This window comes from Anomaloglossus baeobatrachus, chromosome 8, assembly GCF_048569485.1.
Source record: "Anomaloglossus baeobatrachus isolate aAnoBae1 chromosome 8, aAnoBae1.hap1, whole genome shotgun sequence".
In the NCBI taxonomy this organism is placed as follows: domain Eukaryota; kingdom Metazoa; phylum Chordata; class Amphibia; order Anura; family Aromobatidae; genus Anomaloglossus; species Anomaloglossus baeobatrachus.
The window spans coordinates 126915933-126941338 of record NC_134360.1 but is presented as its reverse complement, the minus strand read 5'-3'; the positions used below and the strand labels follow the sequence as shown (position 1 = coordinate 126941338).

At 49.4% G+C, this 25406-nt stretch overlaps 1 protein-coding gene across 4 annotated transcripts in view; it reads left to right on the top strand.

The window, feature by feature from the left end:
• LOC142249959 (P-selectin-like) overlaps window positions 1-25406 on the top strand; it is a 1135883-nt gene that overhangs the window by 363090 nt on the left and 747387 nt on the right. For 3 of the 4 annotated variants that reach the window (XM_075321986.1, XM_075321988.1, XM_075321987.1), the window contains exon 3: window positions 18960-19346. The exons of the other annotated variant lie outside the window; for it this stretch is intronic. In XM_075321986.1, the coding sequence (XP_075178101.1) occupies window positions 18960-19346 (387 nt within the window). The remainder of the gene's footprint in view (window positions 1-18959; window positions 19347-25406) is intronic. 4 annotated transcript variants of the gene reach the window in all.

Below are 25406 nucleotides of genomic sequence, written 5' to 3'. Positions count from 1 at the left end.
CAGGCCGCCGCCTTGCTAGGCCCGGCCTGCCAAGACCCCACCGCAGCAGCGACGCTCATCTACGCCGCAGGCGAGGTGCTGAACCAGGCCGCAGCCACGCCAGGTGCGGCCCGCCAAGCTCCGATCGCTGCAGCGACGCCCAGCCCAGCCTGCACAGATCCCATCGCAGCTGCGACGCCAATTCAGGCCGCCGCAGCGATGCCCTGCCCGGCCCGCCAACAACCGGCTACAGTAGCGATGCCCGCTAAGACTTCCACTGCGACAGCAACGCTGATCCAGGCCGCCGCCATGCAGGGCGCGGCCCGCCAAGACCAGGCCGCCGCCATGCAGGGCGCGGCCCGCCAAGACCAGGCCGCCGCCATGTCAGGCGCGGTTCGCCAAGACAAGAATGTACCTCTGTTTACCCCGGCCTGCAAGGCCAGAGCAGACACCGCTCCCCAGTCTAAGGAAGTCCCTGCTAGGAAGTCCCTGATAGGAGAGGACCCCGCATACTGGAAGCTGAAGGCTGATCTAGAGGCCCAGTTTCCACAGGAGATGGTGGACCGGTATCTGCTCCCTCCGCACACCCCCAAGGCGACTCCTGCAGCAACCACGCCAAAGAGTCCCCCGCCAGGGCCTGCTGATGAACACCCATCCCCAGCGCTGCCACAACAGGAGTGCTCAGAAGAACTAAGGGGGAGAGGAGGCCAGGAAGCTGAGAAGCTGACCCCGGAGCCATCAGCAGTGGATCCATGCCCCGTGCCAGAGATGCTGCCGTATTCCCGCTGGGATGAAGAGAGCCCGACACCCTCTGCTGAAGAAGATCTGTCCAGGTACCTCACCTGGGAGCCTGCAAGCAGTGAAGTAGCAACCCAGCAGAATCCAGCCCGCAAGACACGGCGCCGCAGCAGAACAAAGTTTTCCCCTGCACAGCAATCTCCAGATAGGAAGGATGAAGTAACAGCCAGAGACTTGGAAGAGAAACGGTCTTTAAGAAGAGCCAAATCACAGGTCAGAGGCCCACTTTGTCGTGGAGTTGTGGAAGACTTCAGCTTGAAATCAGGATATGGCTTCATAGTAGCTCCTGGTATGAAGGAAGGCATCTTTGTTAACAGAAGAGACGTTAGAGCCCATTTGCCTAGAGGACATCCAGGAAGAAACTTACAGATGGGAGATACAGTGGAATTCACAATGCATCAAGGAGAAAGAGGATGGTATGCACTCGACGTTACGCCATGTACCAGAGATTCCTATAGAAACTCAGCTGTCTCCATACCACAAATAAAAGAAACAGATACAGAAGAAGAGGAAGGAAAAGACAAAGAATCCATTGATGAGACCACTACAGATGATGACAGAGATGGAGAAAGCAACAGGTGCCGCAGCCCTACAGGCCCAAGCCCTGGTAAGGAGGAATCTATGTAAAGCAAAGTAAGAAGTACAGCAAGTTAAAGTTGAAAAGTTTGCAACGTTAATGTTTAAGAAATGCGCCCACATGAACTAATGTGAGAAACCCATAAACCTTAAGGCTATGAACTGGCTATAGCCACAAACTCTCGCAGTGTACATAGTTACCCCAGAGGTACCACCACCAGAGCCAGCCTGTTTAGGGGCTTGGCTCGCCTGCAACCAGGGAGCACGCCTGTTTATGGGGCCTGGCTCACCTGCAACCAGAGAGCATGCCTGTTTATGGGGCCTGGCTCTCCACCACAAAGAGGGTACCTGGTCAGCACCAACCGTGAAGGCCGCCTCTGGATCCTGCCAGAAGTGGCTGAAGGCGCGGCTTCACCAGGCCAGGTATGCCCTGAAGACCACTAGACCATGAAAGCCGCCTCTACATCCTGCCAGAAGTGGCTGAAGGCGCGGCCAACGGGAGAGGCAGATTGGAGGAAAGGTCTGGGGAAACGGATGGCCCAGACCTGGTTACCAAAAGAAACCGGTGACCTGCCTCCTGAAAGGGTTTAGGGTGGGTTAACGGACTTGTGGGTGGAGGGTGGTGATGTATGGTACCTGGTGGTTTTAAAATGTTTTACCATGTTTTACTGTTTTATGCATTTTAAAATGTTGTCTTGCAGCCCGAGGACGTGCTGGTGATAACTAAGGGGGAATGTGGCGCCCCTGACCTGGTCAGGCACCACTGAGTACTGCACCCATGCTGGGGACAGTACAATACAGGTAATCCAGAAGGCTGACCGAGGTGTGACTACACAGGCGCATAGTGATCAGGTCTCACACATGTACCTTTGAGAGGACCCCTGGGGATCCCAGGAGGGGGCAAAGCCTTCACCTCCACTTGAGGAGTGGAGGGGGCGAAGCCTCCATCTCCACTCAAGGGGTGTGGTAGAGAGCCTGGTTGCTAGGTGGCGTAGGCAGGCACAAGGGGAAAAGAGAAGGAGGAGTAAACAGTCTGAAGCAGAGTGTGGAGGAGTGAGGAGCATGGAAGTGAAGCTCAGACAAGAGTAGCAGTGCAGGTCCCACGAGTGAGCCGGTTTAGTGTGCAGCTCAGGAAGAGCAGAAGCAGACCCTGGAGCTGTTGCAGTCTAACAGCGTCCGCGCAGTGACTACCGACGGGGGAGAACGGTCACCTGGTAGTGCTGCCCGAACACCACACACAGCTAGAGAGAGAGCAGCGTAGTGGAAAGTACGGAGACTGTCAGGGAGTACCAGGCCCAAACGGGCGGCAGATCCCGGTGCGGGGATAGATCCACCTTTCCTTGCTAAACCTGCCGGTGTGGGGCCCTCAAAGCCCACGCCACAACACCCCAAAGGCCGCAGCCACGTAGCCACAGTTAGGGCCCATAGTTCACAGGAGGCAAGCAGCTGGAGTGATCTGGTCCAGGCGACAAGCAAACGGCAAACAAACGAGGGGAGCAGCTACTTCCCTGGGTGACCCCCATAGGGACTAAAAGTCGGGGTTACCACAAACCACAGAAGGGCTAAGGAAGGCGAGTCGGTAGCCACCCTCATCAGTCAGCCTGAAGGATACCTGGTTCCAGCCTGGTTCATCCCAGCTACGCCCGGGTTACTCACTCTGCCATCAACAGTGAGTAAAACCCCTGAAAGACATTCTGCTTGTGTTGAGTTATTCTGCACCTTGTGGTTCCACACACCTACACAGGGCCCTGGGGCTTGCCTCACTCTCAGGAGGCTATTACAACTGACTGCACCCACCATCAGCCCCAGGCCTCCCTCAATCTGCAGTGGCGGTCTCCACTGACCGCAATTCTGAGAGTGGCGTCACGACAATCCTAGATAGAAGATTTCCTACCTGTGACAGGATCCAGCTGCGTGGAGTCCCTGAAGGTAATGCACCGACACAACACTGGAGGGGCTACACAACTACTCCTCCTATTAGACTCCTCTCCCCCCAGGAATACTCCTCCTATTATACTCCTCTCCCCCCAGGACTACTTCTATTATACTCCTCTCACCCCAGGACTCCTCCTCCTATTATCCTCCTTTCACCCCAGGACTAATTCTCCTATTATCCTGCTCTCCCTCCAGGACTACTCCTCCTATTATACTCCTCTCCCCCCTGAAATACTCCTCCTATTAGACTCCTCTCCCCCCAGGACTACTCCTCCTATTATCCTCCTTTCCCCCAGGACTACTCCTCCTATTATCCTCCTTTCTCACCAGGACTACTCCTCCTATTATCCTGCTCTCCCCCCAGGACTACTCCTCCTATTATATTCCTCTCCCCCCAGGACTACTTCTATTATACTCGTCACCCCCCAGGACTACTCCTCCTATTATCCTGCTCTCCCCACAGGACTACTCCTATTATCCTCCTCTCCCCCCAGGACTACTCCTCCTATTATACTCCTCTCCCCCCAGGACTACTTCTATTATAATCCTCTCACCCCAGGACTACTCCTCCTATTATCCTCCTTTCTCCCCAGGACTACTCCTCCTATTATCCTGCTCTCCCCACAGGACTACTCCTCCTATTATCCTCCTCTCCCCCCAGGACTACTCCTCCTATTAGACTCCTCTCCCCCCAGGACTACTCCTCCTATTATCCTCCTCTCCCCCCAGGAATACTCCTCCTATTATACTCCTCTCCCCCGAAAACTACTCCATCTATTAAACTCCTCTCCCCCCAGGACTACTCCACCTATTATCCTCCTCTCCCCCCAGGACTACTTCTCCTATTATCCTCCTCTCCCCCCCCAGGACTACTACTCCTATTATCCTCCTCTCCCCCCAGGACTACTACTCCTATTATACTCCTCACCTCCAGGACTACTACTCCTATTATCCTCCTCTCCCCCCAGGACTACTCCTCCTATTATACTCCTCTCCCCCCAGGACTACTTCCCCTATTATACTCCTCACCTCCAGGACTACTCCTCCTATTATCCTCCTCTCCCCCCCAGGACTACTCCTCCTATTATACTCCTCTCCCCCCAGGACTACTCCTCCTATTATCCTCCTCTCTCCCCCAGGACTACTACTCCTATTATACTCCTCTCCCCCCAGGACTACTCCCCCTATTATACTCCTCACCTCCAGGACTACTACTCCTATTATCCTCCTCTCCCCCACAGGACTACTCCTCCTATTATCCTCCTCTCCCCGCAGGACTACTTCTATTATACTCCTCTCACCCCAGGACTACTCCTCCTATTATCCTCCTTTCTCCACAGGACTACTCCTCCTATTATCCTGCTCTCCCCACAGGAATACTCCTCCTATTATCCTCCTCTCCCCCCAGGACTACTCCTACTATTATTCTTCTCTCCCCCCAGGAATACTCCCCCTATTAGACTCCTCTCCCCCCAGGACTACTCCTCCTATTATCCTCCTCTCCCCACAGGACTACTCCTCCTATTATCCTCCTCTCCCCCCAGGACTACTCCTCCTATTATCCTCCTTTCTCCCCAGGACTACTCCTCCTATTATCCTGCTCTCCCCACAGGACTACTCCTCCTATTATACTCCTCTCCCCCCAGGACTACTCCTCCTATTATCCTCCTCTCCCCCCAGGACTACTCCTCCTATTAGACTCCTCTCCCCCCAGGACTACTCCTCCTATTATCCTCCTCTCCCCCCAGGAATACTCCTCCTATTATACTCCTCTCCCCCGAGGACTACTCCATCTATTAAACTCCTCTCCCCCCAGGACTACTCCACCTATTATCCTCCTCTCCCCCCCAGGACTACTACTCGTATTATCCTCCTCTCCCCCCAGGACTACTACTCCTATTATACTCCTCACCTCCAGGACTACTACTCCTTTTATCCTCCTCTCCCCCCACGACTACTCCTCCTATTATACTCCTCTCCCCCCAGGACTACTTCCCCTATTATACTCCTCACCTCCAGGACTACTCCTCCTATTATACTCCTCTCCCCCCAGGACTACTCCTCCTATTATACTCCTCTCCCCCCAGGACTACTTCTATTATACTCCTCTCACCCCAGGACTACTCCTCCTATTATCCTCCTTTCTCCACAGGACTACTCCTCCTATTATCCTGCTCTCCCCACAGGAATACTCCTCCTATTATCCTCCTCTCCCCCCAGGACTACTCCTACTATTATTCTTCTCTCTCCCCAGGAATACTCCTACAATTAGACTCCTCTCCCCCCAGGACTTCTCCTCCTATTATACTCCTCTCCCCCCAGGACTACTCCCCTATTATACTCCTCTCCCCCCAGGACTACTCCACCTATTATCCTCCTCTCCCCCCAGGACTACTCCCCTATTATACTCCTCTCCCCCCAGGACTACTCCCCCTATTATACTCCTCACCTCCAGGACTATTACTCCTATTATCCTCCTCTCCCCCCCAGGACTACTCCTCCTATTATACTAATCTCCCTCCAGGACTACTTCTATTATACTCCTCTCCCCCCAGGACTACTCCTCCTATTATCCTGCTCTCCCCCTAGGAATACTCCTCCTATTATCCTCCTCTCCCCCCAGGACTACTACTGCTATTATTCTTCTCTCCCCCCAGGAATACTCCTCCTATTAGACTCCTCTCCCCCCAGGACTACTCCTCCTGTTATCCTCCTCTCCCCCCAGGAATACTCCACCTATTATCCTCCTCTCCCCCCAGGACTACTTCTATTATACTCCTCTCACTCAAGGACTCCTCCTCCTATTATCCTGCTCTCCCTCCAGGACTACTCCTCCTATTATAGTCCTCTCCCCCCTTGAATACTCCTCCTATTAGACTCCTCTCCCATCAGGACTACTCCTCCTATTATCCTCCTTTCCCCCCAGGACTACTCCTCCTATTATCCTCCTTTCTCACCAGGACTACTCCTCCTATTATCCTGCTCTCCCCCCAGGACTACTCCTCCTATTATATTCCTCTCCCCCCAGGACTACTTCTATTATACTCCTCTCCCCCCAGGACTACTCATCCAATTATTCTTCCCCCCCCAAGGAATACTACTCCTATTAGACTCCTCTCCCCCAGGACTACTCCTCCTATTAGACTCCTCACCCCCAGGACTACTCCTCCTATTATCCTCCTCTCCCCCCAGGACTACTCCTCCTATTATCCTCCTCTCCCCCCCGGACTACTCCTCCTATTATTCTTCCCCCCCCCCCCCAGGAATACTCCTCCTATTAGACTCCTCTCCCCCCAGGACTACTCCTCCTATTAGACTCCTCACCCCCAGGACTACTCCTCCTATTATCCTCCTCTCCCCCCAGGAATACTCCTCCTATTTGACTCCTCTCACCCCAGGACTACTCCTCCTATTATCCTCCTCTCCCCCCAGGATTACTCCTACTATTATTCTTCTCTCCCCCCAGGAATACTCCTCCTATTAGACTCCTCTCCCCCAGGACTACTCCTCCTATTATCCTCCTCTCCCCCCAGGAATACTCCTCCTATTATACTCCTCTTCCCCCAGGACTACTCCATCTATTAAACTCCTCTCCCCCCAGGACTACTCCATCTATTAAACTCCTCTTCCCCCAGGACTACTCCATCTATTAAACTCCTCTCCCCCCCCAGGACTACTCCTCCTATTATACTCCTCTCCCCCCAGGACTACTTCTATTATACTCCTCTCCCCCCAGGACTACTCCTCCTATTATCCTCCTCTCCCCCCAGGACTACTCCTCCTATTATTCTTCTCTCCCCCCAGGAATACTCCTCCTATTAGACTCCTCTCCCCCCAGTACTACTCCTCCTGTTATCCTCCTCTCTCCCCAGGACTACTCCTCCTATTATACTCCTCTCCCCCCAGGACTACTTCTATTATACTCCTATCACCCCAGGACTCCTCCTCCTATTATCCTCCTTTCTCCCCAGGACTAATTCTCCTATTATCCTGCTCTCCCTCCAGGACTACTCCTCCTATTATACTCCTCTCCCCCCTGGAATACTCCTCCTATTATCCTCCTTTCTTACCACCAGGACTACTCCTCCTATTATCCTGCTCTCCCCCCAGGAATACTCCTCCTATTATATTCCTCTCCCCCCAGGACTACTTCTATTACACTCCTCTCCCCCCAGGACTACTCATCCTATTTTTCTTCCCCCCCCCAAGGAATACTCCTCCTATTAGACTCCTCTCCCTCAGGGCTTCTCCTCCTATTATCCTCCTCTCTCCCCAGGACTACTCCTCCTATTATTTTTCTCCCCCCCCAGGAATACTCCTCCTATTAGACTCCTCACCCCCAGGACTACTCCTCCTATTATCCTCCTCTCCCCCCAGGAATACTCCTCCTATTAGACTCCTCTCCCCCCAGGACTGCTCCTCCTATTGGACTCCTCTCCCCCCAGGACTACTCCCCCTATTATCCTCCTCTCCCCCAGGACTACTCCTCCTATTAGACTCCTCACCCCCAGGACTACTCCTCCTATTATACTCCTCTCCCCCCAGGACTACTTCTATTATACTCCTCTCACCCCAGGACTACTCCTCCTATTATCCTCCTTTCTCCACAGGACTACTCCTCCTATTATCCTCCTCTCCCCCCAGGACTACTCCTACTATTATTCTTCTCTCTCCCCAGGAATACTCCTCCTATTAGACTCCTCTCCCCCCAGGACTACTCCACCTATTATCCTCCTCTCCCCCCAGGACTACTCCCCTATTATACTCCTCTCCCCCCAGGACTACTCCCTCTATTATACTCCTCACCTCCAGGACTACTACTCCTATTATCCTCCTCTCCCCCCCAGGACTACTCCTCCTATTATACTCCTCTCCCTCCAGGACTACTTCTATTATACTCCTCTCCCCCCTGGACTACTCCTCCTATTATCCTGCTTTCCCCTCAGGACTCCTCCTCCTATTATCCTCCTCTCCCCCCAGGACTACTACTCCTATTATTCTTCTCTCCCCCCAGGAATACTCCTCCTATTAGACTCCTCTCCCCCCAGGACTACTTCTCCTGTTATCCTCCTCTCCCCCCAGGAATACTCCACCTATTATCCTCCTCTCCCCCCAGGACTACTCCTCCTACTATACTCCTCTCCCCCCAGGACTCCCCCTCCTATTATCCTGCTCTCCCCACAGGACTACTCCTCCTATTATACTCCTCTCCCCCAGGACTACTCCTCCTATTATACTCCTCTCCCCCCAGGACTACTTCTATTATACTCCTCTCACCCCAGGACTAATTCTCCTATTATCCTGCTCTCCCTCCAGGACTACTCCTCCTATTATAGTCCTCTCCCCCCTGGAATACTCCTCCTATTAGACTCCTCTCCCCCCAGGACTACTCCTACTATTATTATCCTCCTTTCTCACCAGGACTACTCCTCCTATTATCCTGCTCTCCCCCCAGGACTACTCCTCCTATTATATTCCTCTCCCCCCAGGACTACTTCTATTATACTCCTCTCCCCCCAGGACTACTCATCCAATTATTCTTCCCCCCCCAAGGAATACTACTCCTATTAGACTCCTCTCCCCCAGGACTACTCCTCCTATTAGACTCCTCACCCCCAGGACTACTCCTCCTATTATCCTCCTCTCCCCCCAGGACTACTCCTCCTATTATCCTCCTCTCCCCCCAGGACTACTCCTCCTATTATTCTTCTCCCCCCCCAGGAATACTCCTCCTATTAGACTCCTCTCCCCCCAGGACTACTCCTCCTATTAGACTCCTCACCCCCAGGACTACTCCTCCTATTATCCTCCTCTCCCCCCAGGAATACTCCTCCTATTAGACTCCTCTCCCCCCAGGACTGCTCCTCCTATTAGACTCCTCTCCCCCCAGGAATACTCCCCCTATTATCCTCCTCTCTCCCAGGTCTACTCCTCCTATTAGACTCCTCACCCCCAGGACTACTCCTCCTATTATCCTCCTCTCCCCCCAGGAATACTCCTCCTATTAGACTCCTCTCACCCCAGGACTACTCCTCCTATTATCCTCCTCTCCACCCAGGATTACTCCTACTATTATTCTTCTCTCCCCCCAGGAATACTCCTCCTGTCTCCCCGGTAATGGTCGGGCTGTTGCCGTCAATCGGGACTTGGTTGCTGGGGGATCTGCGTCCCCGTCACTGACGGATTTGGCAAATTTGGCGACTCCTAGCCTTGCCGGGGTCCGAGAGGCCCCTGCCCTGGTGCTGACTGTCCTTCGGAACACTGCTCCAGACCACCGGGCACACAGCCAACGGGGTCCTTCCAGGAACTTCCAAACGGTCCCCCTCCAAACAGTCACCGCCGTCGCTGACCTTGCTGTTCTGGCCCTACACAAAGCTGGGCTCTCAGGCTTTCTTTCCTTCTGTCACTTTACTGGCTTCTCTCCTTTACACTTCTCTACTTTCACTTCTTGTTTACTCTCTCTTTAGCTCCTCACACTTGCCCTGCCTGGGCTTCACTTGTTGACACAACCTCGCCCTGGGCTAAACTGCCTGGTTACTTCCTGCCTCCAGAGCTGTGAGCTCCTTGGTGGGCGGAGCCAACCGCCTGGCCCACCCCCTGGTGTGCATCATCAACCTCTGGAGGAAGGCAACAAGGATTTGTGGTTAGCTGTGATGTGCCTACCTGGAGTGTGGGGTGTGGTGGTGTTGTGACCCGTGTCCCCTGGCTTGCCCAGGGCGACACATTCCCCCTTAGCAAAATGCAGACCGTCCGCGGGCTGCCGTCCTACACCGGTTTTATTTTTCTGTAAAAAGGGGATAACAGGGTTAAGCAAACATAAATAACATTTTTACTCAAAAACTCTTCCCAAGACGGGAGGCACATTTACTTAAACGTTGCAACGGTATACGGTCACGGTTTCCGCTCTCTCCCCACCCAAGCAACCTGGCCCTGATGCTGCCCCTAAAACCCAGGCAGCACCCCTTGACCCACAGTCCAGCACAAGTTACCCGAGCGGGATCTGTCCTTCCCCTCCAGAGGGTAGCCACCGGTTCCTTTGGTGGCTGGGCCCTAGCCTGCTCTGCTCAGGGCCCTCCCTCCAACCTGCCTCTCCGGAGGCGGCATTGCGGAAACGGTAACGGTACCCAACATATTTACAAGCCACTTAACGTTTGTGGTGCCCTGCAAGTTCACGGGCTTGTCCATGGATAGTTCCCATGCATTTTAAACGGTCCCCACGGGGACAACGGTGCCAGCTCCAGCCGGTTGCAAATCACACGGTGAATCAGGTGAACTTCGGATCATTTTCACTTATCATTTGCAGAACTTTTTCAAACAAACACACAACAACTTCAGTGATGGTCCCAACGGGGACGGTGCAGCGGGCATCCGCTGCCCTGGAGGCGGCTACCACCGCATGGTGTCGGCCCACTCCGCGACCGAGCGGTACATGGGATTTTCCTCCCACTGGTAGTTCAACCCTGAACCACTGACAGCCGTTAAGAAGGGCGGCGGAGGCGGCATACTTGGGACCTCTTCCTCCATCAACGACATCCCCTTCGGACCTCCAGCCGCAGTGCTGATGTCTGTTTCCCACTCAATCAGGGCCGGTTCTGGGGTTTGGGTGGACTGATCGCGCCGCGGCACGGTCGCAGCGGCCCCTTGCTCACGGGCCCCCACAACGGCAACCATCCTTCGCATCTCTGCCTTCCAATCCATCAACTGCTGCAAGCTCTGCGCCCTCACCTTCACGCAGAATCGGCCCAGCTCCCGCTCCAGCCACGCCGCGGTCCCGGCGGGGAGCTCACCCGGGCCGCAGTCTTCAAAAGCTACTCCGCCTCGTTTCCCCCAGAGCTTGGGTACTCCGGTGGCGGGCATTCCCGCACTCCAATTCGAGGACGCTGCCATTTCTCCATTCGTGTCCCCGTCTTTTTAGCTGCGTTGTTACATGCAGCCAGCCGCCATCGCGTCCCCCTTAGCTCTTTCCGGCCCCTCCTCTCTCGGGGCGGGGTTTTGGCCTTCGCGCTTCTACTGCTCGAGAAGACGCTCGAGCGGGAACTTTTCGCGCCAAAGATGGCGGCTTCTGAAATTTTTCTGCTGGATGCCTCCGGCGGTAACAAGGCGCACCTCTACCTGACGGCAGAGCGGTAAGATCCTGTTCGTGACGCCAAGTTGTCGCGGGCGGGGAGGAGGGTGTCAGCACACCGCGCTCACCCCTTTGTGCTCGGGTCCGGCAGCTGCTCTTGGTGGCTCGAGCTGTGGGCCGGATCCCGGGGTTTCTCGAGCGACACTCCTCGCCCGTGAGTGAAAGGGGGTGTTTGTTGGGTGTGGGGATTGTTATAGTTCTTGACGCCACCCACGGTTGTGGTGATTTCACCACCGCTGCTCAGTGTGGGGGTCCCGGGGATGGTGATGTGGAGCAGCCAGGTGTTGTGTTGCCCCTCCATGGGTAGGGGTTGGTGATCCCGGGGCCCGGTGATGAGATGTAAAGTGTAGGGCCTGGAGGGCGCAGGGACGCGGGGGCAGCGCTGTGCCTTGCGGCACTATGGTACTCACTCAGCCTGACACACGGACACAGTTTGTACGGTAAACCAACGGCTGGTAGGACGGTCCCACAGACGGCTGCACCTGCACTTCCGGTAGGTGACGGTGACGTTTCTCTTCCTTGCACCTATGTTGTCTGATGGTAGCGGTGGATTCCCTCCGGTTACCCGCTCCCCGACTGCAATCTGGGCCGGAGGAGCTCTACACTTTGCCCGCAGGCGCTGGCCCTGGGGAAACTGGTGCCCCGGCGGTGGCGGTGTCTCCCCGGTAATGGTCGGGCTGTTGCCGTCAATCGGGACTTGGTTGCTGGGGGATCTGCGTCCCCGTCACTGACGGATTTGGCAAATTTGGCGACTCCTAGCCTTGCCGGGGTCCGAGAGGCCCCTGCCCTGGTGCTGACTGTCCTTCGGAACACTGCTCCAGACCACCGGGCACACAGCCAACGGGGTCCTTCCAGGAACTTCCAAACGGTCCCCCTCCAAACAGTCACCGCCGTCGCTGACCTTGCTGTTCTGGCCCTACACAAAGCTGGGCTCTCAGGCTTTCTTTCCTTCTGTCACTTTACTGGCTTCTCTCCTTTACACTTCTCTACTTTCACTGCTTGTTTACTCTCTCTTTAGCTCCTCACACTTGCCCTGCCTGGGCTTCACTTGTTGACACAACCTCGCCCTGGGCTAAACTGCCTGGTTACTTCCTGCCTCCAGAGCTGTGAGCTCCTTGGTGGGCGGAGCCAACCGCCTGGCCCACCCCCTGGTGTGCATCATCAACCTCTGGAGGAAGGCAACAAGGATTTGTGGTTAGCTGTGATGTGCCTACCTGGAGTGTGGGGTGTGGTGGTGTTGTGACCCGTGTCCCCTGGCTTGCCCAGGGCGACACAACTCCTCCTCCTATTATCCTCCTTTCTTCCCAGGATTAATTCTCCTATTATCCTGCTCTCCCTCCAGGACTACTCCTCCTATTATACTCCTCTCCCCTCTGGAATACTCCTCCTATTAGACTCCTCTCCCCCCAGGACTACTCCTCCTATTATCCTCCTTTCTCACCAGGACTACTCCTCCTATTATCCTGCTCTCCCCCCAGGAATACTCCTCCTATTATATTCCTCTCCCCCCAGGACTACTTCTATTATACTCCTCTCCCCCCAGGACTACTCATCCTATTTTTCTTCTCCCCCCCCCCAAGGAATACTCCTCCTATTAGACTCCTCTCCCTCAGGACTACTCCTCCTATTATCCTCCTCTCCCCCCAGGACTACTCCTCCTATTATCCTCCTCTCCCCCCAGGACTACTCCTCCTATTTTTTTTCTCCCCCCCCCAGGAATACTCCTCCTATTAGACTCCTCTCCCCCCAGGATTACTCCTCCTATTAGACTCCTCAGCCCCAGGACTACTCCTCCTATTATCCTCCTCTCCCCCCAGGAATACTCCTCCTATTAGACTCCTCTCCCCCCAGGACTGCTCCTCCTATTAGACTCCTCTCCCCCCAGGACTACTCCCCCTATTATCCTCCTCTCCCCCAGGACTACTCCTCCTATTAGACTCCTCACCCCCAGGACTACTCCTCCTATTATCCTCCTCTCCCCCCAGGAATACTCCTCCTATTAGACTCCTCTCCCCCCAGGACTGCTCCTCCTATTAGACTCCTCTCCCCCCAGGACTACTCCCCCTATTATCCTCCTCTCCCCCAGGACTACTCCTCCTTTTATACTCCTTACCTCCAGGACTACTCCTCCTATTATCCTCCTCTCCCCTAGGACTATTCCTCCTATTATCCTCCTCTCCCCCCAGGACTACTCCTCCTATTAGACTCCTCACCCCCAGGACTACTCCTCCTATTATCCTCCTCTCCCCCCAGGACTACTCCTCCTATTATACTCCTCACCTCCCGGACTACTCTTCCTATTATTCTCCTCTCCCCCAGGACTACTCCTCCTATTATACTCCTCTCCCCCAGGACAACTCCTCCTATTATACTCCTCTCCCCCAGGACTACTCCTCCTATTATACTCCTCTCCCCCCAGGACTCCCCCTCCTATTATCCTGCTCTCCCCACAGGACTACTCCTCCTATTATACTCCTCTCCCCCAGGACTACTCCTCCTATTATACTCCTTTCCCCCAGGACTGCTCCTCCTATTATACTCCTTCCCCCCCAGTAATACTCCCCCTATTATACTCCTCTCCCCCCAGGACTACTCCCCCTATTATACTCCTCACCTCCAGGACTACTCCTTCTATTATACTCCTCTCTCCCCAGGACTACTCCTATTATACTCCTCTCCCCCCAGGACTACTCCTCCTATTATCCTCCTCTCCCCCCAGGACTACTTCCCCTATTATACTCCTCACCTCCAGGACTACTCCTCCTATTATCCTCCTCTCCCCCCCAGGACTACTACTCCTATTATACTCCTCTCCCTCCAGGACTACTCCTCCTATTATCCTCCTCTCCCCCCAGGACTACTCCCCCTATTATACTCTTCTCCCCCCAGGACTACTACTCCTATTATACTTCTCCCCCTCCAGGACTACTCCTCCTATTATCCTCCTCTCCCCCCAGGACTACTCCCCCTATTATACTCCTCACCTCCAGGACTACTCCTCCTATTATCCTCCTCTCCCCCAGGACTATTCCTACTATTATACTCCTCTCCCTCCAGGACTACTCCTCCAACACACACACACACTGCACAAAACATACCTCCCCCCAAAACACACACACACCCACACAAACCGTGCAACACATACAGCACCACACACACACAACGCTGCAGACACACAGCGCTCTACAAACAACGCAACATACAAACAACACTGCTCTCACACACCCCCACCCAGACAACACCCAGAACATTTACAGCGCACTACACAAACACTGGCAACTACACACAACATCTATTTATATATAACAAAAATCATACAGTAACTACACAATAAATTCTAGAATACCCGATGCGTTAGAATCGGGCCACCTTCTAGTTGATATATATTTATGGTTAGCGATTGTGATTTTTGTTGCTATCAGCATCATAAATATATCTTAAAAAGATTATATTGAGGGGATATATAACACCTGTTTAGAATTTCATGGTTGTTATGATGTGTACCATAATTGTTTATATATTCTATGAATTGAGATTCACTATTGTGATGGGATATTGTTAGATGTTGATGTTAGTAATATATGTATGACTTATTTTCCATGTCCTAGGGTACTATACTGTGGAATTAAAATACATTTTAAAAATATTTTCCATAAAAAGTATATTTATTGTCTTGATTTCTAGAGCGTCTTTAATCTGAATACCAACATCAGAATATTGTGTGTTTAGTCTTAGGGGTACTTTGCACGCTGCGACATCGCAGGCCGATGCTGCGATGTTGCACGCGATAGTCCCCGCCCCCGTCACAGGTACGATATATTGTGATAGCTGGCGTAGCGAAAATTATCGCTACGCTAGCTTCACATGCACTCACCTGCCCTGCGACGGTCGCTCTGGCCGGCGACCCGCCTCCTTGTTAAGGGGGCGGGTCGTGCGGCGTCACTGCGACGTCACACGGCAGGTGGCCAATCGGAGCGGAGGGGCGGAGATGAGTGTGATGTAAACATCCCGCCCACCTCCTTCCTTCCGCATATTCTACGGAAGCCGCGGTGATGCCGGTAGGAGATGTTCCTCGCTCCTGCGGCTTCACACACAGCGATGTGTGCTGCCGCAGGAGCGAGGAACAACAATGGACTGTCGCGTCAGCGTAATTATGGAAAACGCCGACACTGCAGCGATGATACGATTACGACGCTTTTGCGCTCGTTAATCGTATCATCGAGCCTTTACACACTACGATGTCGCATGCGATGCCGGAAGTGCGTCAATTTTAATTTGACCCCACCGACATCGCAGCTGCGATGTCGTAGTGTGCAAAGTACCCCTTATTGTGTGTATAGACAAGTAGGTCCAAACCTGGCAAGCATTTTTTGTCAGCCATATGTTTGTATCTGTCCCCATGAGCTTCAAATTACACTGAACCCCTTGCCATACAGAAGAGTGATGAGGCAAAACGCTCCTCCTCAGGAACTCCCGAAACATCCCTACCATCAAATTCTAGATGAAAACCACATGCACCAAAGAATAGAGACACTTGCCAGAATACTCCTGGTGACAATTATTTAAAGCAAATTCAGCCAATGGTAAATAGAATGCTGAATCCTCCTGATTCTCAGAGACAAAGAACCTAAGGTAAATTAAAAAAATTTCTACTTATGCGATTAGTCTGCCCATTCGACTGAGGATGGAAAGCAAAAGAGAAAGACAACTGCACCCCTAGTCGTGCACAAAAGGCTTTCCAAAATTTGAAAACACTGGATTCCCCAATTTGAGACCACATTGGAAGGAGCCCAATGAAGCTTTATCTCATTTTCCCGGGACTGCCGCATTTAATGGATGCGGCAATTCCGGGTGGCTGCTGGGTGATATTTTTAGGGTGGTGGGCTCCCCATTACGTGGCGCTCCCCATCCTGACAATACCAGCCTCCAGCCGTTTGGCTTTATCCTGGCTGGTATCAAAATTGGGGGGAACCGCATTTTTTTTTTTAAATTATTTATTCATTTATTTTACTGCATGATATAGACCCGCCCGCCGGCGGCTGTGATTGGTTGCAGTGAGAGAGCTGTCACTCATCGTGGGGGCGTGTCTGACTGCAACCAATCATGAGTGCCGGCGGGCGGGGAAGGCACGGAATACCTGATTGAATAATGAAGCGGCAACCATTTTCAAAAGAGAAAAAGCCGCCGGAGATTTGTGACAGCCATGCAGCGAAGTGCCCGTGATCGGTGAGTAGGAAAGAGAGATGGATTGTGCTGGGGATGCAGGATGCATGCAGATACGAAAGGTGCGCACATACTTACTGTGAAAAGCCATGCTTTTGGTGATCGAACCGTTCTCGAACGTAACTCGAACTGTCGAACTTTAAGCAAAAGAGTTAGTCGAACGACTCGAACACCCCCCAAAATCACTCGAACATGAAATTGGCGAACCGTTGGACTCGAACATCGCTCAACTCTAACAATAATCTAAAACCTTGACAATATGTCTGTAAAGGAATAATAGGGGAACATTGAGGAAACACATCAATAAATCAGTCTTAAAAGGGTTGTCCAGGCTTAGGGCAAAAGTCTGCAGTCATTCTGTGTGACTGTAGACTTGTGAATCCTCACAGCATGCTTGCGTGCGCTGTCAAGATTCTCTGGTGCAAGTGCAGAGGGCAGATTGTCACATGACTACAAATATGTGATTTACATACATACAGTCATGTGCCAACTAAATATGCCCTCCTTTGATCAATATTAATAAATTGAGTGAGGTCAGACATCTGTAGTCAGAATGTGGCCAGAAGTATGCAAATCACCTGCTTGCGGTCACATTAGCACCAGCTCCTAGCACACTGTAAAGATTCACAAATCTGCATTCACACAGAGTGACTGCAAATTTTAGACCCAAGCCTGGGAAACCCATTTAAATAGGGCAAAATTCCATCTAAGTAAAACTTATAGGTCAACTTCCACTAAAGCGGCATTAAGTAATATCTTTAGCTTTTTATGTAATTAGTCTTTGTGTGTCGCCCCCGTGGAAGCAGCCAAGCTGCTCAGATCCGGGTTCGCTGTGGCTCAAAGGTCCCCAGACCCGGGGGTCGTGCGGCCACTCAAATGAAAAGGGGTATTTACAGGGGAGTTGATGTATAGTTCGTGACACCACCCATGGTGTACGGTAATTTGGGGAGTACCGCCGCTGCTGTTGGGAGTACCTGGGGTGTCGTAGCCCTCCACTGGTAGGGGGATGCCCTGACACTCAGTGTGGGGTGCTGTGGGATACAGGGGTCACTCTCGTACTCACTTAGTTCATAAGCAGACACTGACAAGCAGGTAAACCAAGTCTCTGGGTACCGCTGCTGCTGAGGGGAGCTCGGCCGGGACCCATTCCCAATAGTGTTGGCTGGTGATACGTGACCTGCCTCCTGGCACTTAGTTTGACTTCAACTTGATGGCCCGGTAGTATGGAACTAGCCGGGCCCCGCTCCCTACTATGGCTAAGTATGGGAGCTTGCTCTCAGGGCTCACGCTTGGGATTTTCTGGACCATTTTGGATTGGAAAGTCCTATCCCCCTCATTACACTAATGCCCCGATTCTGGAGCGGGTGGGAACAGATAATAAAGGCTCCGTTCTCCTCAGAGGAATTGTCGTGTTGCCTGAAGCTACTCCCTGACCTAGGGTCCGTGTACCCCGTCGTGCCTTCGGCCCCGGACCGGTGATGATGCAAGGCTGCCGGCTGTCCTCCTCGACAGGTCCAAGCACCTTGCCATGATCCACTGCGACCGGGGGTCCGACTACTCTACACCCAGACCACCGTCTGCAACCTAGACAGTTCTTTCAGGAGTCACCGCTCCTGACTTCCTCTGAGCTCCTCACAGCTCAAGGGCTACATCCCAAACACTCTCCTTCAACTCTCTGACTAACTCACTACACTCCTCACTTCCCCTCCCTGACCCACCAGGTGGGCGACTCTATTCCACTCAAGCCATCCCCTGGTGTGTCTGGTGGGTGTGGTGCAGGATGTATCTAGGATTTGATTTGCTGTTGGAGGCAACACCATTTAGATAGGGACCCAGAACCAAGAGGGAGGCGGAATAATGCACGGAAGGGCAGCTTGTGCAGTACCCTGTGACGACCTGATGTCATGGGGCGTCACATTTGCAACATTTCTAAAAATTTCAGTAGGGTAATAAGTAGAAAAGATAACTAATTTCACAGACAACTCCATTGACACTTGGAAATGTGTGCATTTTAAGCCCAATGTGGAATTGCACAAAAAAAAAATCACTTTTGGTGTTTCTGCCACAGTTTGGACACTTCCGACAAAAGCTGGAGTGGTAAGGTGCGTTAGTCATGATCGCTCGGCAAATTCATGACAAACTGTGGAGATCCTTATGCCATAAGTCTTACTTCAGTTCTCAGCTTACTGATTCACCCTAGGCTATGGCCAAGCTTGTCCTTAAGGGAAATTATACAGTATTTGTAAAAAAGAAAATTGTAGGTGACATGCAAATTGTGTGAATGTTATATTTACAACAGCCAATAATTGATTTTGTTTTTCAGGATTTTTGAGAGTTGTAGAAGTATCTGGATGGACTTACCATTATAGTACCACAGTGCAAACATGGAGTGAATCCCATAATTGGTGTAGAGTAAACTTCACTGACATGGTTGCAATTCAAAACAAAGAAGAAATTTCTTTTTTACTTCTGAATCTGCCTAATGATAGCACGCACTATTGGATAGGATTGCGGAAAAAAAACAAGATTTGGTTTTGGATCGGAACCAACAAAACACTTACAAAAAATGAAGAAAACTGGGCAGAAAATGAGCCAAATAACATAAGGAATAACCAAGACTGTGTAGAGATTTACATTCGAAGATCAAAAGAAAGTGGTAAATGGAATGACGAGCGATGTGATAAAAAGAAAAGGGCACTATGTTATCTAGGTAATTGTCAATCCAGGTAACTTTTTTACATAAGAGAACTGAAAAAAAATCCTCTCCTTAGGAACTCGTACAGCTAATTCCTATCAGCATCCCTACTGTAAGTAACAAATCATGCTGTTTTTTGGAAACCCCTAATCTCATACAGTATATCACAAGGGTGAGTACACCCCTTCACATCTTTTGAAAATATTTTATATTTTTTCATAGGACAACACTGAAGATATGACACTTTTATACAATGTAAAGTAGTCAGTGTGCAACTTGTATAACAGTGTAAATTTAGTGCGTCTTCTAAATTACTCAACATACAGACATTTATGCCTTAACCGCTGGCAACAACAGTGAGTACACCCCTAAGTGAAAATATCCAAATTGTTCCCAATTAGCCACTTTTCCTTGCTAGTATCATATGACTCATTAGTGTTACAAAGTCTCAGGTGTAAATGGGGAGAAGGTGTGTTAAATTTTGTGTAATAGCTCACACACTCTCCCATACTGGTCACAGGAAGTTCATTATGGCACCGCATGGCAAAGAATTCTCTGATGATCTGAAAAAAAGAATTGTTACTCTACATAAAGATGGCCTAAGCTATAAGATGATTGCCACCACCCTGAAACTGAGCTGCAGCACGATGGCCAAGACCATACAGAGGTTTAACGAGACAGGCTCCACTCAGAACAGGCCTCGCCATGGTCGACCAAAGAAGTTGAGTGCTGTCAGCATTGCTGCAGAGGTTAATGTGGTAGAGAGTTAGCCTGTCAGTGCTCAGGTCATACACTGCACACAGTATCAAATTGGTCGCAGGACTGTCATCCCAGCAGGAGCTTCTTCTAAAGATGATGCACAAGAAATCCTGCAAACAGCTTATTGAAGACAAGCAGACTGAGGATACGGATTGCTGAAACCATGTTCTGTGGTTTGATGAGACCAAAAAAATCATATTTAGTTCAGATGGTGTCAAGCATGTATGTTGGCAACTAGGTGAGGAGTACAAAAACAAGTGTGGCTTGCTTACAGTCAAGCATGATGAAGGGAGTCTCATGGTTGCGTGCTGCATTTAATGCTGCTGGCTGTGGGGAACTACAATTCATTGAGGGTACCATCAATGCTAACATGTACTGTGAGATCCTGAAGCAGAGCATGATCCCTACTCTTCAGGAACTGGGCCTCAAGTCAGAATTCCAACATAATCACAAACACACATCCAAGATGACCACTGCCTTACTAAAGAAACTAAGGGTAAAGATGCTGGACTGGCCAAGCATGTCTCCAGACCTAAACCCAATTCAGCATCTGTGGGGCATCCTTAAACAGAAGGAGGAGGAGCACAAGGCCTATAACATCCACAATATCCATGATGTCATCATGGAGGAGTGGAAGAGGATTCCATTGGTTCCTGTGAAGCTCTAGTGAACTCCATGCCCAGGAGAGTTGAAGAGATTTTCCACTACTAATGTGACTCCCTTTTATTTGTGCTAACATTTTCTTAACCTACCTCTCCACGACACATGACGTACTGAGTACGTTATGGATCATGTGAGGTTACCCCGCGGGCTGCCGTGGGCAGTCCGCGCACATCTCAGCTGATTACAACAGCTGAGATGTGTGCCTGCCCGGTGCGAGTTGAATCACGTTCCACCCAAGCCTATTAACCCCTTATATCTTGCTGCCAAAATCTGAAAGCGAGATGTATCAGCGCGCTGCTATTAGCATATCTTACCCACCCCCATCGGAAGTCACGTGACTTGATCATGTGACTTCCGGTGGTTGCCATGGTAGAACAGGGTCATGTGATGACTCCTGTAGCTATCATGAGTCACTTTCTCACACTGCCGGCAGAGGGCAGTGTGTGAGAGTAAAGCCACTTTTCTCCAGATATCAGCTGTGTAGTTGTGATCTGGAGAAATGGAAGAGCAATCAGACTGCTGATCATTATAGTCCCCTAAGAGACCTAGAAAAATAAAAAAAAAGGTTTAAAAATTTAAAAAAAATTAAACAAACCTTAAAGTTCAAATCACCCCCCATTCGGTCTATTGAAAATTAAAGGGTTAAAAAAATAAAAAATATACACATATTTGGTATCACCTCATTAAAAATGCCCAAGCTATCAAAATGTAAAATCAATTAATCTAATCGGTAAACAACGTAACGGTTAAAAAATTCCAAACGCTAAAATAGCGTTTTTTTGTCACCGCAAATATTGCGCAAAAATGCAATAACAGGCCATCAAAATGTACCAGCTATGCAAAAATGGTACCATTAAAAACTTCAGCTTGAGAAGCAAAAACTAAGCAGTCACTGAGCCACAGATCCCGAAAAATGAGAATGCTACCGGTTTCGGAAAATGGAACTAAAACTGCGCCACTTTTTTTGGACAAACTTGTGAATTTTTTTTAATCCCTTAGATAAAAGTAAACGTATACATGTTTGGTGTCTACAAACTCATACCAGCCTGAGACATCACACAGACACATCAGGTTTATCATATATTGAACATGGTGAATAAAATATCCCAAAAACTATTGTGTGATCACTCTTTTTTTGCAGTTTTTCCGCACTTGAAGTTTTTTTTGCTGTTTTCCAGTACACTATATAGTAAAACTCATGGTTTCATTTAAAAGTACAACTCATCCAGCAAAAAACAAGCCCTTATATAGTAAGATTGACAGAAAATAAAAAAGTTGCAGCAAAAATTTTTAAAAAAAAACGGAAAATCGCACAGGGTTAATATACTTTCTTACCTACTCTGTTCCTGTAAGCTGATCTTTCTGTGGCTCCTATATTCCTATGTTTATTTTCTGGTTTTGATCCTTCCGGTATGGAGACTGGAAATGGACAAATTGAGGAGGGCATTTCACTGGTGGGGGCGGGGCTGCCTCACTGTGAGTGATGCATGCCCAGATTATCCCTTCCCTCTCCTCTCAACCTGCTTTATATTGCGGTACTTTCATTTGACAAGTGCTGAAATGTGCCGATCATTAGATAGTAGATCACGGGGTGATCAGCACAGCCCAGCCCTCACTAGTGATGTGCCCTGCTGGGTTTGTATGAGTCTGATCTCCAGACTAGAAGGACCAAAGCCAGAACATCAACATAAGAAAATATGAGAAAACAGCTTACGGTAACAGGGTAGGTTGCAGAAGTATATTGGGAAAGTGTTAGTTTGGAATAGTTATGACAAATAAAAGGTGATCAGTCACATTAGTAGGGGAAAATCCCTTTAAGGCAGTGCTTGATAATAATAGTGGCCACACAAAATATTGACACTTTGGGCACAGTTTGGCCATTTTCACTTAGGGATGTTCTCACTTTTATTCCCAGCAGTTTATACATTAATGGCTATGTGTTGAATTATTTAGATGGCATACCAAATTTACTATTCAGATATAAGAAGTCACACTCATCCCAGCAACATGGCAGAGCTCCAGTTTAACTCACTGGCTCATGGGTAATTAAATTCCATGCGAAAAAAAGTAGAAGACTGTATCCTTTAATTAAATATAAAACTTCTTTACTGGTTTCAATCCATAAAATAAGGTGTCAAATGCAGGGTAACGGTTGATGTGTTTTGACTTTTGTTTTGGGGTAAACATTGATGCGTTTCGACTCTTGTTTCGGGGTAACATTGACGCGTTTCAACTCTTGTTTCGGGGTAACCATTGACGCGTTTCAACTCTTGTTTCGGGGTAACCATTGACGCTTTTCGACTCTTGTTTTTCTAAATCGGAACTAACATACCACATGTTAAATCCAGTTTAAAAACATTTATTAAACTCCACCTCCCTGTGACATCATGAAGGTGTGCAGGGCACGTGGAAGAGAAGTTGGAAGAAAGTGGTGTTAAAAGTTGTGTTAAAAAAGGAAGCATTTTGCATCATGGAATTAAACACAAGAAATCCATTAGGTTTAAACTACAAAAATGATTTGATGTACATGTATTACTTCTCCACTTCTCCTTTTGTGACTCATGTGTAATGTATGTACCTTGCGTGTCGCTGTCTTAAAACAATCATGAATGTACTTTGTAACAGATCTAAATGCAAAATGAGTCTTTCCATTAAAAGATGATTGTAATTTAATTAATAAAGTGATGTCACAGGGAGGTGGAATTTAATATACATTTTTAAACTGGATTTAACGTGCTATGTTAGTCAGCATTAAGACTCACAAGAGTCAAAATGCGCCAACGGTCACCCTGCATGTGACACCTTATTTTGTGGATTGAAGTTTTATATTTCTTTAAACGATCCAGTCTTCAACTTTTGTTTCGTATGGAATACCAACTTTACACTGTTATAGAAGCTCTACATTTTGGGGTGGAGGGGGATTTTGGCGGAAAATCCAAAGTAAGTGCCCAATGTAGAGTGCAAGATAAATGTGAACTGAGCCTAAGGACTTGTGCAGATGTCCATGGAGCTCGGTACGAGCATGGACCAGAATGCATAGTCCATTCATGGGTCTCCTGGACACAAACTCAATAGCATGATAGGCATAGCTGTATATAAAGTTGTTGAGTTTGGGTGAGGATACCCGCAGACAGTCTTTTCATTGCAGTCCATGATAGGTCTGAGTTTCACGTAGACTAAGTAGTAAGATGGCTTCCTTCTCTAGGTCAATTCATTACTGAGATATCCAACTTATTTATTTTTTCATGCTTTGCTATAGTTACACATTAAAAACATTTATTTTTCTCCATAGTATGTGAGCAATAGTATTTTTTATGTTTTTACCAACAGAGCTGTATGAGGGCTTGTTTTTTTTATAAGAAATGATGTGTTCATCTATACCATTTTTTTCAATACACATTTTTTTATCTCCTTTTATTCCATATTTTGCCGAGTTAGAAATGGGCCCCCTTACTTCTTGGGCCCTTATAGGGCTCCTGGACACCCACCTTAAGGACCTGACAACTGTCTCTGATTTGCTTTTTCAAACCAAAGCCAGCTAAACAAGCCTGCTTCACAGTGATTGGTCTGACTGTACAGACAGATTGTAGCGGTGGGGAATAGAAGTATATCTGTCAGCCAAACCACAATTCAGCTGACCATTACATAAGACATATGGGCACCTTTAAGTTGTGTTTACATGTTTTTTCTTATATTTTCTGTTTTATTTCTTAATTATTCCTATCCCTTTCACCCACAATGACCAGTATTTTGGTGATGAGTGCGTCTTAACTAGTGTTTCATGATGAATATTTACATTATACTGATTGAGCAAAAACTAGCTCTGTACCTGGAGCCGCAAATATACACATACATTTCTGTTGATACTGCATGGATTGGTAAAAATAAAAGTGTCTTCTGTATCTAAGTCATAAGTGGGTGGAGGCTCCTTCTGTCAATCTATCAGCCCTGTGGGACCCAATATTGTGGTGGCCAATGCATTTCAGAGGAATTCCAGAGGCTAAAACTAGTTAATAGAGTCTCGCAGACATAATACAGAAGTTTTGCAGTGTATCATATCATATTTTTCATAAAGCTCCACTCGGACTCAGGCCGGTGTATATCTCGGTATATTCACGGTGCATCACCCGTCACGGACTCACAAGTATCTCGTGTGAGATATAAGCGTGGAAATCGCAAGTGGGACACCGGCCTAAAGTAAGAAGTTATAAAAATTGTAAAAAAATAAATAAAAAAAAGACATTTTCCCCTTACACCTTTATTATGTAAATTACTCCAGCTATACAAATATCACATAGTCAAAATAAACGTCTCATCCCACAAAAAACATGTACTGAAAAATGGAACACAATAATAATAATAACAAATAAACAAAAATCAATGTATCCTGAATAGAGCTGATCGAACTCCCCAAAAACTGGGACCGGCGGATCACTGCCAGAGTTTAAAAAGAGTCTGATCAGCTCCGGAATCCGTTGCCCATATAAGTCAAAGGGGACCGGAGATTAAAAATGTTTATGGAGGTAATAGGGGGGTAAGAGCGAGTGCGACATACTCACCGAGGCTGTGTCATGGCGGCACACTCCTGCCGGGTTATGCTTTTCCCTTCCGGAGCCGACAATTCAACATTCACTACTTTGCCCGCCCACCGGC